The 16,033-nt window shown below is 44.1% G+C and overlaps 1 protein-coding gene across 3 annotated transcripts in view; it reads right to left on the bottom strand.

The window, feature by feature from the left end:
- Positions 1–2,750: 2,750 nt before the first annotated feature.
- LOC308396266 (uncharacterized protein) overlaps positions 2,751–16,033 on the bottom strand; it is a 30,876-nt gene continuing 17,593 nt past the window's right edge. For 2 of the 3 annotated variants that reach the window (XM_080881450.1, XM_080881451.1), the window contains 19 exons: positions 15,225–15,403; positions 13,646–13,861; positions 13,374–13,472; positions 13,086–13,120; positions 12,600–12,646; positions 11,537–11,574; positions 11,303–11,422; positions 10,439–10,570; positions 10,265–10,306; positions 9,347–9,481; positions 8,841–9,005; positions 8,201–8,593; positions 7,616–8,116; positions 7,387–7,527; positions 4,393–4,567; positions 4,082–4,312; positions 3,770–3,895; positions 3,487–3,608; positions 2,751–3,184 (listed from right to left, as the gene is read on the bottom strand). In XM_080881450.1, coding sequence (XP_080737576.1) covers positions 3,128–3,184; positions 3,487–3,608; positions 3,770–3,895; positions 4,082–4,312; positions 4,393–4,567; positions 7,387–7,527; positions 7,616–8,116; positions 8,201–8,593; positions 8,841–9,005; positions 9,347–9,481; positions 10,265–10,306; positions 10,439–10,570; positions 11,303–11,422; positions 11,537–11,574; positions 12,600–12,646; positions 13,086–13,120; positions 13,374–13,472; positions 13,646–13,861; positions 15,225–15,403 — 2,954 coding nt within the window. In that variant the 3' untranslated portion in view covers positions 2,751–3,127. The remainder of the gene's footprint in view (positions 3,185–3,486; positions 3,609–3,769; positions 3,896–4,081; positions 4,313–4,392; positions 4,568–7,386; positions 7,528–7,615; positions 8,117–8,200; positions 8,594–8,840; positions 9,006–9,346; positions 9,482–10,264; positions 10,307–10,438; positions 10,571–11,302; positions 11,423–11,536; positions 11,575–12,599; positions 12,647–13,085; positions 13,121–13,373; positions 13,473–13,645; positions 13,862–15,224; positions 15,404–16,033) is intronic. The other variant, XM_080881452.1, reaches the window with a different exon arrangement.

The raw sequence follows: 16,033 nt of genomic DNA, 5'->3' as shown, positions 1-16,033 counted from the left end.
ATGCGTGTTTGTTCTGGGAGTTGAAGCAATAAAGAGATAAAGTCTGTTTGAGATGCTTCATTACATGCACCTGGGTGTAGCTAAGACTGATTAACTGAACTGTGTGATGAATTAGGATCTCTACTGCCGTTCCACAAGTCCTGGTATGATTTCTTTCTCCAAGCCACCTTTTTTTTAGCTTGCAGAGACTATAAGGAATGCCCATTTAGGCCTGCACGGTTCACTATGTTCTCCACCTCACACTGAAGTGCTTCAAGTTTTCTCCTTTCCATTTCTGATGCCTTCTTCCACTGTTTCTTAAACCTCCTAACTTTCACCAACCTGTCAATGTCTTGCTGCGCCCTGATGTAGCGCTTCCCATTTTTAAAAATGATTAGGGACGGACTTTATCGACACTCACTCACAGGAAGAGCACAACCAGTTATTGGTGCCAAAAAAGCCGTTAGTAAATCATTTCCCAGGTGGCTGATGGCAAATGTTCATCTACAACGCTTTTCTACTCTTCCTGAGCACTCAAAGTACTTGATACAATTGCCTTACTCACCCATTCATACAAGCAAGAAGGGGATGAGCACACTGTACTTTCTAATGAAGCTCATATCCTTTGATGATGGAGATCTTCTTCTGTGGTAGTGAGTACCATCTAGTTTGCTGCTGTCTGCTGGGGGGCAGCGTCAGTGCCAGAAATGCCAGCAGGATGAACAAACTACTCTGCGAGGCCGGAAGCATCATTGGTCAGAATTTGGGCCAGGAGGTCACTGAACCTACCCTCTCCATCACAGACAGCCCATCACACCCACTCCACACCTCTGAGGCAGCAGAGTGATTCAGCCTCGCTGCCATAAAGAACACTTTAGAAAACCTCTCTCTATAAAGCTGTACAATAACTTCATTCTGGGACAGGTTTACACGCCTGTCAGGCAAAAGACTTTAAAGCAATTTGCACTTCTCTCCTACACATCAGTCTTAATTTTACTGTTTTTAACCAACTTCATTTGAACTTTTATCACTTTTTTATATATTTACATTTCTGTATTATCTCAGAGTATAAGGCACTTTTATTTAACTGTGTTTATTGTAGACTGTACTGGTTTCACTCTTGCTGCTAGGGATGGGTATTGATAAGATTTTCACGATTCCGATTCCATTTTCGATTCTGTTTAACGATTCGATTCTTTATCGATTCTTTTTAAAAAAGGAGAACACTAAGGTCGATTAGCTTAGAACTTTGTTTTATATCTTCTCTTTGAACAGGATAGACATTTAGGAGTAACATGGCCTTACAAACCCAACAGCGAGATCTTAAGAGATCCAGCCTACGGCTCTTCAATGGGGTGTCACAGGATCCCCAGGAAAAACATTGTAAATGTAAAATAATAAAATGAATATTCTTCTGTAGCAATTACACAAGAATATCCAGTAATGTCCCTGCCTACAATTAAACACATTCACTTACTGAAAATCACCTGCTGTGGCAAATGGGTGCAAGCCTTTGACCACAAACTGAGTCACTGCTCGGTGACATTCGTCTATCCTGGCCTGAAAGGAGACGCTACCGGCAGCCTGCAGCGAGAACTGCCAGCATCTGAGCCAGACTCTGTCTCATCATGGTCACTAAACGCACAGTAATGGCAGGTTTGTAATAAGGCAGATTGCGCTAACATAATATGCACTGTTGTTGATTATTTACCTGCCGCATTAACGGGAGAGGACGTGCAAACGTTACTGAATTAAAAACACGACATTCATTTAAGGTCATCGCGTGTTTTGTGAGCAAATGCTTTTGCATATTCGTAGTGTTTCCTCCCTTAAATGAAATATCTACTTTTCAAATATTGCAAGTTGCCCTGTTGTCATCCGTTCTCGTGAAGTATAACCAAACTTTTGAGCGTTTGAGCCGCCATGTTTCCTGCCAGGTAAATGACGCTCCGCAACGTGGTGACGTCGTTCTGGAATCGATAATCGACTGGAATCGATAAGGGAATCGTTTGCAAACATGGCAAACAATTCCAAGGAGTTGAAACAGTGGGAACCGGTTCTCAACAAGAACCGGTTTTCGATACCCAGCCCTACTTGCTGCTGTAAATCAATTTCTCTTGTGGGATCAATAAAGTCTATCAGGGAGCCCACACCCCTGACGCTTGAGGCTGTTTCATTTCAGCTGGAAGATGTTCAAACAGGAACACTGGTACAGTCTGGAAAAAAAAAAGTGTTTGGCAACCTGGTGGGCATTCGCCTCCCATTGGGTAATAATTGCTGGGAGGCCCGTTCAGCCTCTGTTGCCCTGCTGTAATGGCTCCACCGATGCCATCAAGCTGGAGACTCGTTGGATGGAAACATGTCGAGAGCCAAGTGCACGATAACAGTAATCGTTTTCTTACTGCAAACAAAACATCACTACCCTGCAAACACAGACTGTGTGTGATGCTAGGCTGTGTTATGGAAATCTCTGATCAGTAACAGCTGTACAGCCTGACCAACAAGTTTGTTTTGGTAACTGAGCTTCTAGTATTCCATGACTCTGTTACTCAGCACTGATCAGCAGCTGTACTGTGCATTTCCCCTTATTCTATAATGCGAGTTCTCCTTCTCTCTTCAGATGTACGTAGATGCTCCAAACGCTCGCCAGTCAGTGTGCAGAACATTTTTACACTTTTTACCCTGACTGTGAAACCTAAACGCTGCATGCTTATTGGATAACAGCTTGTGATGGACACATCTGGCCAATCAAATATTACAGATGTGGGTGCTCAGAATATTGATATCTTTATTTCACAACTGAAATGAGACTCAGGAGGAAAACAACAGTTCACTAAAAACATTTCGATTGTGTACGATTCCTGATGGAGTTCATCTTCAGCCGCAGTTTCCATCATTAATGTTATCTATCAGATGCAATCAAAATTCAGCATCCCCCACCCATCAAGAACCAAAATAAACATCAGATTTGGATGTGGCGACCGCCGTGAAGCAAACAGCCACTGTCTTTAGAATTAGCTCGAGTAGTTAAAGTGATCAATGAAACCTCAAACATTACAAAAAAAACTTAACAGTTCAAGTTTAAAACGTGACACAAACTAAATCTACATCGACATGAGAATCTGGACCCAAAGTATCAGGAGCACATTCAGCTGGAGTCGGGCTTGGCAGTCTCGCTCGTTGTTTTGGACGTCTTCAAGTATTTCTAGGAGAACGTGGACAGAATCCATAAGAAACTGATTAGAGCAGAACAAGTTCTTTGTGATCAAACAAATGTGTGGACATGTAAAATGGTCTGTTACAATCAGAGCCTAAAGTATAAGATGAATCTAACCTACGCCAGGTGTGTTTTACCTGTAAGGCTTTTATTTTGGTCACGTTAGCAAACTTCTTGCCTACTTAAGTCCTACTTATTTAAAGGTGCACTCAGACTGGTAATAAGTAGGAAACAAAAACCAGACTGAACTCCATCGTCATACATCCAGACTAATAACTGCGTGTTGCTACCTGCAGGGTCTCGTAGTGTTTGCGGGTTTTGCAGTGGCTGATTTCAGCCTCCTTGGAGCCGCTGAAGAACCGAGCGCACACCTTACAGAAAAAACCCGTCTTTGGGACCAGGAACTCCATACCTGTGGATGGACACACAGAATGACTCTTGGTCTAACTGTGGGGTGCATTTTAGCAGTAATGCATAAATCCTGCTGGCTCAGAGTTTAAATTCAGATGTCAGGACATCCAAACAGCTGTGAATGAGCCATGCTAAACAAATACAGACAATACAGTTTCTTACCAACTGGGTTGCTGGGGTCAAAAGGAGGGAGGGAATGTTCTGTTTTTCTGGGAATTTCCATTTCTAATTTGGGCTTCTCGCTCTCCTCTTCAGCATTGGGGTTTCTTTCAGATTGCTCCTGTTTCCCTGCAACAGACCGGACAAAAACAGGGCTTAACTCAACCCCTCGATCTTATCCCAGGTGACCAGTGCTGTTTGTTCAAACAGAGTCCAGTGATTTCTTCGGGGGGCAAATCTGTGTATGGCACCATCAGCCAACCACTTCTTCTTCTTAAGGTGCTAAATGTAAGAGGCTAAATGAATCCACCTCACCAGTTTCTGCAGCTGTCTCTCTCCTGTCCTTGTTCTCCTGATCCTGCACCTTCAAGTGTTCCTCCTGCTTGACCAATCCCATCTTCTCTTCTTCAACAGACTCACGAGGTTTCAGAGGATTCTCCTCATCGCCATCTTGGCTTCTTTCTGCTGCTAAGGAGGAAGCTGCTGCAGGGACAGGGATGGGAACACTTTGGTCCTCTGGGGTGAACTCAGCAGTTAATGAGGTATCTGAAGGGCAATGACAGACTTCAGGTTCAAGTATGCCACATACAAAAGGGCTGAAAAAAAACATGGTTTATTCAGAGTACCTGGCTGAGTTGTGATGTCAGCCTCGGATGGTTTATGCACTGGGCTGTGTGCAGGCTTGGCTTGTGAAGCTGGCGGTGGGGACACAGCAGCACTGGGAAGCAGATCAGCTGTTACATCCCCCTCAGGTGTGAGCTCACACTTCGCTGGAGCTGCTGTGACATCAATGGCTGCGTCCTAGAAGTAGAAAACAAGAGGCGGCACATGCTGCTGTAAAGTTTCTCACTCACACTCAGGTCCACCTCATGTACCAATGACACAAGGATCAATAATGCACACACCAAACCCACATTAAAATCACTTTCTCAGTATCTCTAAAGTTAGAAATATCCTGTCTCAGAGTGACGCTGAAAAACTAGTTCCTGCATTTATTACTTCCAGGCTGGACGACTGTAATTCATTATTATCAGGACGTCCTAAAAACTCTCTTCAGCTGATCCAAAATACTGCAGCAGGAACTATTTCTCCCACAGTGGCAGTAAATCCAGAACTGAATTTAAAATCCTTCTCCTCACATACAAGTGAATCTTCAGGCTCCATTTCATCTTCTAGACGGTGCTGCATCAGCCCCACAGAGCTCTCACACTGCTGTTTACCTGCTGTTAGTAGACTGGGAGGCGGAGCCAGTTTCAGAGGCTTTTCCTGTTATAAAGGAGTTTTTGCTTCCCACTGTGGGGTTTCTCTGTATTATTGTCCCAGCCTATAATACAAAAATGCAGTGAGGCGACTGTCTCTGTAATTTAGTTCTGTAAAAATAAAACTCTTTCAGTGTTGAGAGCCTCTGAGTGGATTAGACATGCTGGCTCTCTGTGACTCTCTATAACACAACACTTGTGCTGCTACACAACAGGCTGCAGTCCAGAGACTAGCAGCTGTTGTTCTAAGACTCCCCAACAGATCTTTTTGATTTCTTCTTATCAAATATGTATGAATAATTAAAAAGTCATTAAGATCGCAATTACTGACCGAAAGAATGGCCTGCTTAATAATTCCCAGATTTGTAGCAGCCCTTACTCCAGCTTCATATCAGGCTTTTAAAGTCTTCTTTGAGCTCTGGTGTAGATTTAGTTTCAGTTTGACTAAAGAACTGAAACACAGGATCTTTGTTTTTACCACAAGCCTGCAGCATCCATTCTGGGGCGACCGTGGCTCAGGGGACGCACATCTGTAACCGGAAGGTCGCCGGTTCGATCCCCGGGCTCTCTGTCCTGGTCGTTGTGTCCTTGGACAAGACACTTTACCCTACTTGCCTACTGGTGTTGGCCAGAGGGGCCGATGGTGCGATATGGCAGCCTCGCTTCTGTCAGTCTGCCCCAGGGCAGCTGTGGCTACGACTGTAGCTGCCTCCACCAGTGTGTGAGAGTGAATGAATAGTGGGATTGTAAAGCGCCTTGGGTGCCTTGAAAAGCACTATATAAATCCAATCCATTATTATTATTGGATGTCTGTGGGTGCAGATGAAGCAGTGGAGTCATGAAGATTAGGAGACTTAAAGTGTAAACATGGATAGAGTGATGGAGACAGGCAACCAGCCTGTGGACAGCTAAAACCAGGAGGGTCTGTGGTGACAAGAAACCAAACAGACCCATAAATAAATAATGGCGGTGTTACCGGTCACCCTCCTAGTAGAAACACCCGTGGTATCTATTGGAAGCTCCTAAAGCTCGTTCTCTGGTTACTGCATTCACACTAGGGCTGCCACAAACGATTATTTTGATAGTCGACTAGTCACCGATTATTTTTGCGATTAGTCGACTAATCACATCATCATCCATTGGACATACAGCGTACAGCTTATTGCACCAGCAGCATCTGCTCTTATATAACTATCATTAGCTTACAGCTTTAAGTGTTTAAGTTAAGTGCTAATTAAAAATAAAGACAAGATGATAGTTTATTAAAGTTTAATGAAGTTTGCAGATTGTTTCGGTGAAGTTTAATAAACTCCTTGCTATCTAAAATATAACGGGACACCGGAGTAAATTCTGGAGCATCTCACACTTCTGATAATCAGCTGTCTGCTTGACGTTTATTCAGCTGTGTAAAAACTATAACTTTAATCTCAGCCAAACCGATTTACTCAGGAACAAATAAAATACTAAAAAAAAAAAGCCAAACAATAACATTTTAAGCTAAGTGACGGCGGTGGGTTTGAAAACGATTTGCCGGGAGTCCGGTGTTCTCACGGCTCTAGTTAGCCTAGCCCCCGGCTAGCTATCGAGCTAGTGGGTAACAGACGTCTCCGAAAACGTCGGAGCGCTTTTGAAAATATGCGGTGTCCTGATAAACTGAGCAGATATTTGAGGTTTACACAGCTACATTCTTACCTGAAAATATGTTAAACGTTTATTTTGTGACCCGGAAAGAATAATAAGAGTAATATAAAAACTAACTAGCTGCCGCCATTGTTGGAAACTAAGCTGGGCCGCGCTATGAATTCTGGGACACAGCTTCTTCTTCTTCTTCGGGGTTTAACGGCAGCTGGCATCCTCGTACATGCAGTGCTGCCATCTTCTGTTTCAGTCCGTTATTACACTCTTAAATCCTGCTATTATTCCTGCGTCTTTTGGGATCTTACAAAGCTTCAAACGACGCGTCGACTATTAAATCAGTCGTCGATGATTTTGATAGTCGACGTAATCGTGACTAGTCGACTAATCGTGGCAGCCCTAATTCACACAGGTGTCCGTGCCACCCGCCTGGCAGGGTGATGGAAGCACCCCATCAGCCTTTACAGCTGAGGGGTAAAAACATATTCTGGGTATTTCTTCTTTATAATCCCCGAGAGCCTCCATGTCATTTCAAGGTTAAATGAACTGCCACACCTAGTGACAGGTTGGACTTCAGAATTCACCGAGTATAAAAACACCAGTGGCTAATAGGAGAACAGAGCATCGGCTGAAACGTCCTTAATCACAAGTGATAACCGCAGGAGAATAAAAAGTCCCTACCTGTCGATTTCAAGCTCTATGTGCACACAGCCACGGTGAAGCTACCTGTGGAGTGTCCTGTGGGACACATGTGGGCGGGGTCTCCCCTTCTTCTGATCTTTCGAGTGGAAGCTCGGCCACATCTCCGACTTCGTCCACTGTGACAAAGTCACTCATGTCGAACGGGAACTCATCCAGCTCCTCCTCCTACGTTCAGGGAAGGACAAAGAAACAGAATTGCGAATAAAACGATGCCCTCCACACGCTTTAAACTTCAGCCTTTGCGTCTCCTCACCACTTTGGTTTCAGCCTCCATACTGTGGCGCTCATCCCTCCCGTAGCTTTGCCTGGATCCCTCCGACCTGGAGGACAACCTCGACCCCGATAAACCGTTGCCGTGGGCCCTCTTCCTCTCCCTTCTTTCCCTTTCCTTCCTCTCCCACTCCCTTCGTTCCTCCTCCCTCCTCTCCCTCCTGGATTTTTCAGTCCACTCCCTCTTAGCTCTCTCCTCCTTCTCCCAGCCCCTTCTGTCCCTCTCCCGCTGCCTCTTCATTCTCTCCCTCACCTCCTTCTCCTTTCTTGCGTCCTTTTTCTCCTTCTCCTGCCTTTTCACCTCACCTTCCACACCCATCTGTTTTTTGGTCATCTCTTTAGTCTCTGTTGTTTTTTGGCCCAGCTTAGTCTCTGTCTGGTTTTCCCCCTTTTCTCCACTGGGGGGTGCTGCTCTGCTGCTGGAGTGGCCGGTGGGTCCTGTTCTGCACTCCACAAGCAGCGCATTAACCATGGCTTGAGTTACCTGGTGACGTTACAGCAGAAACACTGTTTTAATTGTCAAAGATCATTTTGTATGCATGTAATCACACGTTTTGTGCGTACACACCTTGGGCAGCTCGGCTGCTTCCTCAGAATCTGCTTTGCCATCCAGGCGAGGTGGCTGTGACTCTTCTGCAGGAGTTTGTTCACGTTCTGCTTCAGATGCACTGACTTTACTCTCCTCTGTCGTCTTGATGTCAATGCCTGACGTTCCCGTTGTGTCTGCTTCTAATTGATTCTCCGGTGCAGAGTCACAAACCGTGAGCTCGTCTTTTTCCACGTTACCGTCTTTGCACGCTTCTAAAACCTCTTCAACTGTTTCCTCCCTGCCCGTCATCTTATTAGCATCTCCATCACAGTGTTTTTCAATCCTCTCCTCGGGAGACTCTGAACTGTCTTGGTGTGCTGCTTCCTCTCTGTCTGCAGACGTCTGCTTTGCTTGGCCATTCGCAGGTGTATCCTGCAGATGCGCGCACGCACACACACACACACGCGCGCACACACACACACACACACGCACGCACGCACACACACACACACACACACACACACACACACACACACACACACACACACACACACACACACACACACACACACACACACACACACACACACACACACGCATTTAAGAAAAGCTGAATCTCCAGAAATGAGTAAATGTACATGGACCCTCTTAACTATAACCAAATATCAGTGGTAGTGACCTCAGGTGAATCGTGAGGGGCAGTGATGGCTTTGGTCTGCGTGCTGGCTTTGGGGTCAGGCTTGCGGGAGAAGAACAGCGGGTTGTTCTGGATTATACACGGAAACGCCTGAAAGCGCTTGTACACGGACAGGGCCATGGCTGCAGTGGCCATCTCACAAATCACCTGAGCAGGAAAAGAAAACGTGACGTTAAGCACATGAGATTTCTTTGTTTTGCAAAATATTTGTCGGGACTGTGAGGGGTTCATGTGGACGTCACCCACTGCATTTTAAATGCTTACTCTCAACCACAAAGACAAACAAGCTTGTTAGCAAACTGCATCCATAAAGTGTATGTCTGCAACACACGGGCAAACACCTGTTTAATGCTATAAAGTTGAGTCCTATGTCAGTCTTTACAACATTCCTCGAGGTGAATGGACTCGCAGGTTTTTAAAGCCGAGCAGCTGAGTGCGAGTCCTGGAGAACAAAGTGGTGCACAGCTGCACAGACGCATAGCTCTCACCATGCTGCTGAGCACGAGGGTCTTGATGACTGTTCCAAAGCGTCGCACCAATTTCTCGACTTCAGAGGACCCGCTTGGTGTGTCGGGAACATTCCCAATAACCAGCAGGCTGTTCCAGGCGACTGGAGCTCGACTCTGTAACACACAGCAACATTTAATGACTTGCAAACTAGCACCGGATATGGTTGTTGCTTCATTTCCTTCAACTGTATTTTTGTCATTAGATTTTATTTAGGTCGAGTAAATAATGAATAAATATATGGAACATGGAAAAAAATGTGTTCAAAATTTCAAAATCCACCTTCGCCTTTTTCTCAACTTCCTGCATTCACACAATGTTCAGAAACATGACCTGTCACTCAGCGGGGATCTACAGGGGTGCCCCCCCTACAGCTACTCCAGTGCAGACAGTGCAGTTTATTAAAGCAAGCTGACAGTAACACTTTTAGCATGGCTACAACAAACCTTAAATATACCACATAGGCACCAAAGATATGGGCTACAGAAAATGAAGCTATAGACTATATGTATATGAACGTGTGTACTTACTGCATTTGAACCACACTGAATGCACATTACAGAGCTAACACCTGCATATGAGTGTAAAATAAATGGCTCTGATTTGGTCTCTAGATGCGCCCCTGCTCTGACCTTGAAGTCAAGGTCACTGAGATTCAAAATGGTCCTTTTTACAGTACACAGAGCTCTGGTGTTAACAGGTGACTTTCGGGAAGCCTGACCTTTGCTCTGGAGGTCACTGTGATTTTTGTAGACACACTTCTGGTATTAATTTAAACTCCTACGTCACTTCGCTCTCGAGCTATCTGATTTACAAACCACCACCAGCCTTTCATGACTCAGGGGGAAAACTCAAAAGACCTCATAATGTTGGAATGAAGGACATGAAGATGTACTCACTAATGGATCCACTGGTCCCATCAGAAGATTGTAGAGCGCCACCTGCGTGAAGAGTGTTGTGTTTAAATCAATCGTTGTTTAAGGAAACCAGATCACTTCTTTCAAACTTAAGATGCATGACACAGAAAACTAGAAGTAACAGAGGAGTAAAGACAATCCACAGCACAGTCGTACCGGTGTGTTGAAGCTGATGTGTTGTTTCAGTGGGGTCAATTTAACCTCACAGTCTTTCACCTTGGCAGGCACAAACGTGTGGACCTTTACCATCTCCTGAACAACGTCCATGTCTGGCACTGACACAAGTGCCTAACACACCAAAGGAAAGTCATTTGTTACACAAACAGCATCATCATTTTCCACTTTCAACATTTCTGAACAAGGACACTGAACAATATAAAAGGAATCTATACAGGAAACAGTCTGCAGACATATTGCTTATGGACACTATTAAAAGTGAAAACACACTCTTACGAAATGTGTTTACTAATGCAAAAAGACGAAGGGGGAAATCCCACTGATCCAGTTCCAGGTACTGGCTTTAACCATCCTAGTGCGAGCTGATCCGCAGCCAGGCAGAAATATCATTTTGTATTTATGACATTTATTGAGAAACTAACCACAGAGACAGTTGAGGCTAGTCTAAGAGTTAACCTACAGAAGCCAAACCCATGTATGTGTAACATTAGCCTGGAAGAGTTGGTTTAGTCAACAAAGGTAAAAAAAGAACCTGAAACTGTCAGCTCTGCTTTCAGTTGGTTGAAATCTGTGCATGCATGGTCACTAATAAGAGCAGGTCACATGACTCACTGCTGCTAGCTGCATAAAACAAACTTGTGAGTTGCTGCTTGGTGATGAAACGTGACATCCTCGACGTCATCAGTCATATGCACAGATGTAATATCTAAAGCAAACTGATGGGAGAGACGACACTTCTCTTAACCTGAGACTTTTCAGGTGAGGATGTCTGTCTCACGTCGCTGTGCAGCTGTGTCAAAGCACTTCCTCATCTATTAGAAACAACAAAGTTTAATTACTAACCTTTCCCATTTGTGTTGCCAGGATGATGTCAGAGGGAGTCCCAAAGGGCTGGATCAAGTTAATGATGTCACATTCTGACCAGCCGCTCTCAGGAAGTCCTGTGATCAGCAGCCTGCCTTTCTGTATGAGACAGGCTTGTTTGTATTAACCGATGTCTTTCTCGTTACTACTTTTCCCAGACAGACATAGTGGAATATGTTACACTAACTAAGCTTCAGTATACAGATTATGTACCTCACTAGATGTCTTCTGGTCAGTGTTGCCTTCTGCAGCTGAGGTGAGAGGGCGACAACATGAGTTAAACAGAGCTTCCAGATACAAAGGCAGCAGCCATGAAATACACATCTGCACATCAGCTGGGTGTTTAATTCATCTAAGACAGACAGTGGAAGTCATGATGTTTGGATTTTGTTGAAGTGAGGTATTTGGATCATGTAGTGATGACTGAGTCTTATCTTCTGTTACTATGACTACATTAAAAGTTTGCCAAAACAATGTGGATGGAGCAGCTCTCATTTCTAGAAATATGGACGAATTTATTAAACCCCCCAAAATATGACCAGAGTTGGGACCAGGAAGCAGAGTTGCAGTCTTACACGCCTCTCTGCAGCTTCTCTCCTAAGAAAGAACAACACAGTATCCACATCTGAACCAAAGATTAAAACAGTGAAATGTGGATTATTAAATATTAGGTCTCTCTCCTCCAGTTTGGATTCAGGAGACAGACACTATCTCTACTTTTAAGATTAGGCTTAAAACTTTCCTTTTTGCTAAAGCATATAGTTAGGGCTGGACCAGGTGACCCTGAATCCTCCCTTAGTTATGCTGCAATAGACGTAGGCTGCCGGGGATTCCCATGATGCATTGAGTTTTTCCTTTCCAGTCACCTTTCTCACTCACTATGTATTAACAGACCTCTCTGCATTGAATCATATCTGTTATTAACCTCTGTCTCTCTTCCACAGCATGTCTTTTATCCTGTCTTCCTTCTCTCACCCCAACCAATCACAGCAGATGGCCCCGCCCCTCCCTGAGCCTGGTTCAGCTGGAGGTTTCTTCCTGTTAAAAGGGAGTTTTTCCTTCCCACTGTCGCCAAAGTGCTTGTTCATAGGGGGTCACATGATTTGTAGGGCCTACCTTACAATATAAAGTGCCTGCTGTGATTTGGGTCTGTATAAATAAAAATGTAAATAAACTGAATTGAATTTTTAAAAACACAAACTAACATTTATGGCAGTAGCTGGTAGTTAAGTAAACCATGACTCATGTCTTTGGCGGTACTGCAGATGTTTCCTACCTGTGTCCGTTCCAGCTGCATCTTTGTTCTGTTCTACGGACGGTTTGCTGTGAATGAAAGCAGCGACCAATGATATGAAGATTAAAGAAAAACAGGATTTCAAAAGAACCATCAGGAGGGGTCATTCTGACCCTGTCCAGTCACGTTTTTCATTTTTTAATCATATTCTTCTTTACATTTTAATTAAGACAAAACAAGTATTTAGGTACATGTTTGGAGGGTTTTTTTTTTTTACCTCTCATAAAGTTAAAATAGAGATTAGAAGAAACTAATAAAGGGTTCAATAAATAAGAGATTTAAATAATGTCATTATTACAGAGGAAGAACACTGAAGTTTTGGACAACGTGTGGCATTCGTTATAAAGATGAGACAGACTGAACAGCTGACTGGCTACATTCTAACACCGGGCCTACAGCTGACTGCAAACAGAAACACATTACATGAAGTTTGGTAGTTCTAGTGTTGAGCCAATAACTGTGACAAACCTGTTAGCATCAGCAGACTGTTCTCCTTCAGGTTTCTGTAAGAAAGAGGGCGGAGCAGTGAAAAACAGGTGTGTATTAACACTTCTTCATCTTTGCATCAGCAGGCTACAGGAGGGAGGCACAGAACACCTTCTGTAGCTGTCACAACACTTGTTTTCCAGCTTTAAGCCTCACTGAGGAAAGTTCTAGATTATCATCTTGCTCTGGAACCATCTCAAGGCCAGAAAGCCGGCATTGTCTGGATTATTACACGGACATGATTCAAAACAGGAAAAACATTTCTCACACCTTAGCTACTGAAGCTGTGATGTGCTGCTCTCTGATGGAGAGGTTTGTGGAGGTGGCCAGAGCCTGGGCGTCTTCAGCCTTCACCATACATACAGAGGCCTGAAACACCAGCAAAGAGATTAGACGAGCCAGAAAGAAGGAACACATGCAGCAAACTAACAGATTACCACATTTACAGAAAGGATAGATGACACAAAAACCAACCGCACTTTTTATTTTTACTTATCAGAAACACCCCGCCCACTGACCCACATCTGACACTTCAACCGCACCTTCTGTCCTTGGCCCTTCTCGCTCTCCTCTGAACACGGCATGAGGATGACATTATTGATCTTTCCAAAGGCCCCGACCAAATCGGTGACCTCCTGTTCAGAGGCGTCCTCTGGGATGCCCGTCAGATACACCAGACGATTGGCAACAGACTGAGAGTCCTGTGAGGCTGGAGTCACAGTTTTCTTCTTCTTCTTGGCCGGTGGAGGCTTGGCAGACTTGCCAAAGAGAAAGCAACAGCACATGTTTAACCTCAGTTTGTGATAAACATGAGCATGACAGTCAATATGGGTTAAAGAACACAGGTTTAAGTTGGAAATATAGTTGCCAGTTGAACAAGATCTGGATGAAATTACACAGGTGAGGAGGGAAACCTGTAGCACACCTTTACTGCCTTAGTTACCTTTTTTGCCAAGGTAACTTTTTTTATTGTGTTGTCTCAAATTAAATAATCTAGTCCTTGCTCTTCCAGCGGCTGCCACTGTCCGGTTGTTCAGTGATGACGTGACGAATCCTACTTCCGGGTCTAAAGTAGTCTGCGTTTAATATGGCTTTTGTGTTGTTAACATGTTTAATGTTATGTATTTTCTTCTATTTGATCTCAAAAAGCTCCTAAAACAGTCAGTGATCACTGTTGACCTCCCTCGGCTTTTATTACCGCTAATCATTTATTTAAGCTCAGTTTTTAAAACCTTAGGATGTAACTACAGCCCAGCCCATGCAGCAGTATATGAATGACTAACCTCGTATTGTGGATGGATTATCTCAGTTGTTCTCCTGGCTGAAGTTTGGTACTTTTACAGCATCCTGCCATGCGATTACATTTGTTCCTGACCACCGAGAACACTCACATTAACTTTTATCGAGTGGAAAAAAAGTTAGCTTGTTTATATTATGCTAACATAGCTGTGTCGCTAGCGGTCACGTAGCACATCATTATATACCAGCTAGCCCAACTTCAGTAACCCTACAAACATCACTGCTGTTTAGTTTTCTGTCTTCATTTATGCTGGAAGTGATAACAGAGCTGTACGTTTGAATTTGTTTCCAAAACCCCGCAGTCAGGACATGCTATATTGTATTTAGATAGAAGCTAGCGAGCTAACTCCCTGCTAACTTCTAACTCCGTTAAATGTCATAAATTCCGTTTTCATGGATGCCTGGATGTTAAACTCAATTGTTACACCTGGTAGAGCAGAACGCTGATCATTTTATTAAGGATGAAAGACTTTAGACAGTTTTTCAACTCTCAGTAATGCCATAGTGATCGTTTGATATATGGACCTGCAGCGGAGTTTAGACCCAGACACGGCTAGTGACGTCAGACTGAACAACCGGGTAGGCAGCACCGCATGCCTGACACTACATTACGCTACAGAGATGCAGTGTAAGCGTAAGGATTACATGATCTAAATGTTTTCTAGAACATCTCCATCTGTTCTGCTTTTTATCAGTTAAACATTTACCCAACAAGTGTTACCAAGTTAAAACTGAAAATGTGGACTGAGGTGTGTCTGAACTGTGGCTTTTGTCAAGACTAAAATAAACTATATTAAAGGTGATGTTAGTTTTGTCACTTACTATCTTAGCCGTCTTAGGTCCATGCTTGCTCAGAGCCTTAAGGCCTTTGGTGGAGGGCTGTGATGACCCATGCTTGGAGCCGTGACCCCCCAAGCGTGAGGCTCGATCTCGGCTAGTGTCAGTGTAGTGCTTGGTTGAGTCACCGCGTGGACGCTTCACAGCAACGCGAGAGAAACTCGCTGAAACGGATATGCCGGGAAAACAAAAGGACAGCATGTTGTACCGTGTATTTGTTTCATTACTACAAGCTAGTGCATGTATAATAATATCAAACTGTTCTGTCAGGATCTGTAAATGTAGAAAACGTGGGACGGACACCAGAACCAAACCAGGATGTTTCTCATGTGCAAACACACACAGTTACACCAGTGTATATATTAGAGATGCACATTTCGGTGCTTTATTTTCCTGAGATGTCACACACTTTGGATTCCAGCCAATCATTTTACCTTTGCAAGCGTAGTAGGCGGGTCCAGGTACGTACGTTCTTTTAGAGCAGAGCTACAGATTAAAAATGACCAAGGCGAAGCGGTCAAAGTCTGGCTGTACTTCACAGCAAAAGATGCAAACTCAGCAGCAACAAGTGCTTTAAGCTGATACTGTGATACTGTCAAAGGAGGCAACACCTCGAATCTGATGAAACACCTGGTGATGCATAGCGTTTTTTTAAAAGCCGAGAAATGCGCCGTATTTGATAGCTTGCTGCGAGACCTCACACCGTGCACATCTACTGCGGGTGTGGTGCCTGTTATGGGACCCGGAGTTAGCAACATCCCCCAAAAACCCGAAGAGGAGAGTCCTGGCCCCTA

The sequence above is a fragment of the Rhamphochromis sp. 'chilingali' genome (genome assembly GCF_963969265.1).
Source record: "Rhamphochromis sp. 'chilingali' genome assembly, chromosome: 4".
Classification (NCBI taxonomy): domain Eukaryota; kingdom Metazoa; phylum Chordata; class Actinopteri; order Cichliformes; family Cichlidae; genus Rhamphochromis; species Rhamphochromis sp. 'chilingali'.
This window is presented reverse-complemented; position numbering and strand designations above follow the sequence as displayed.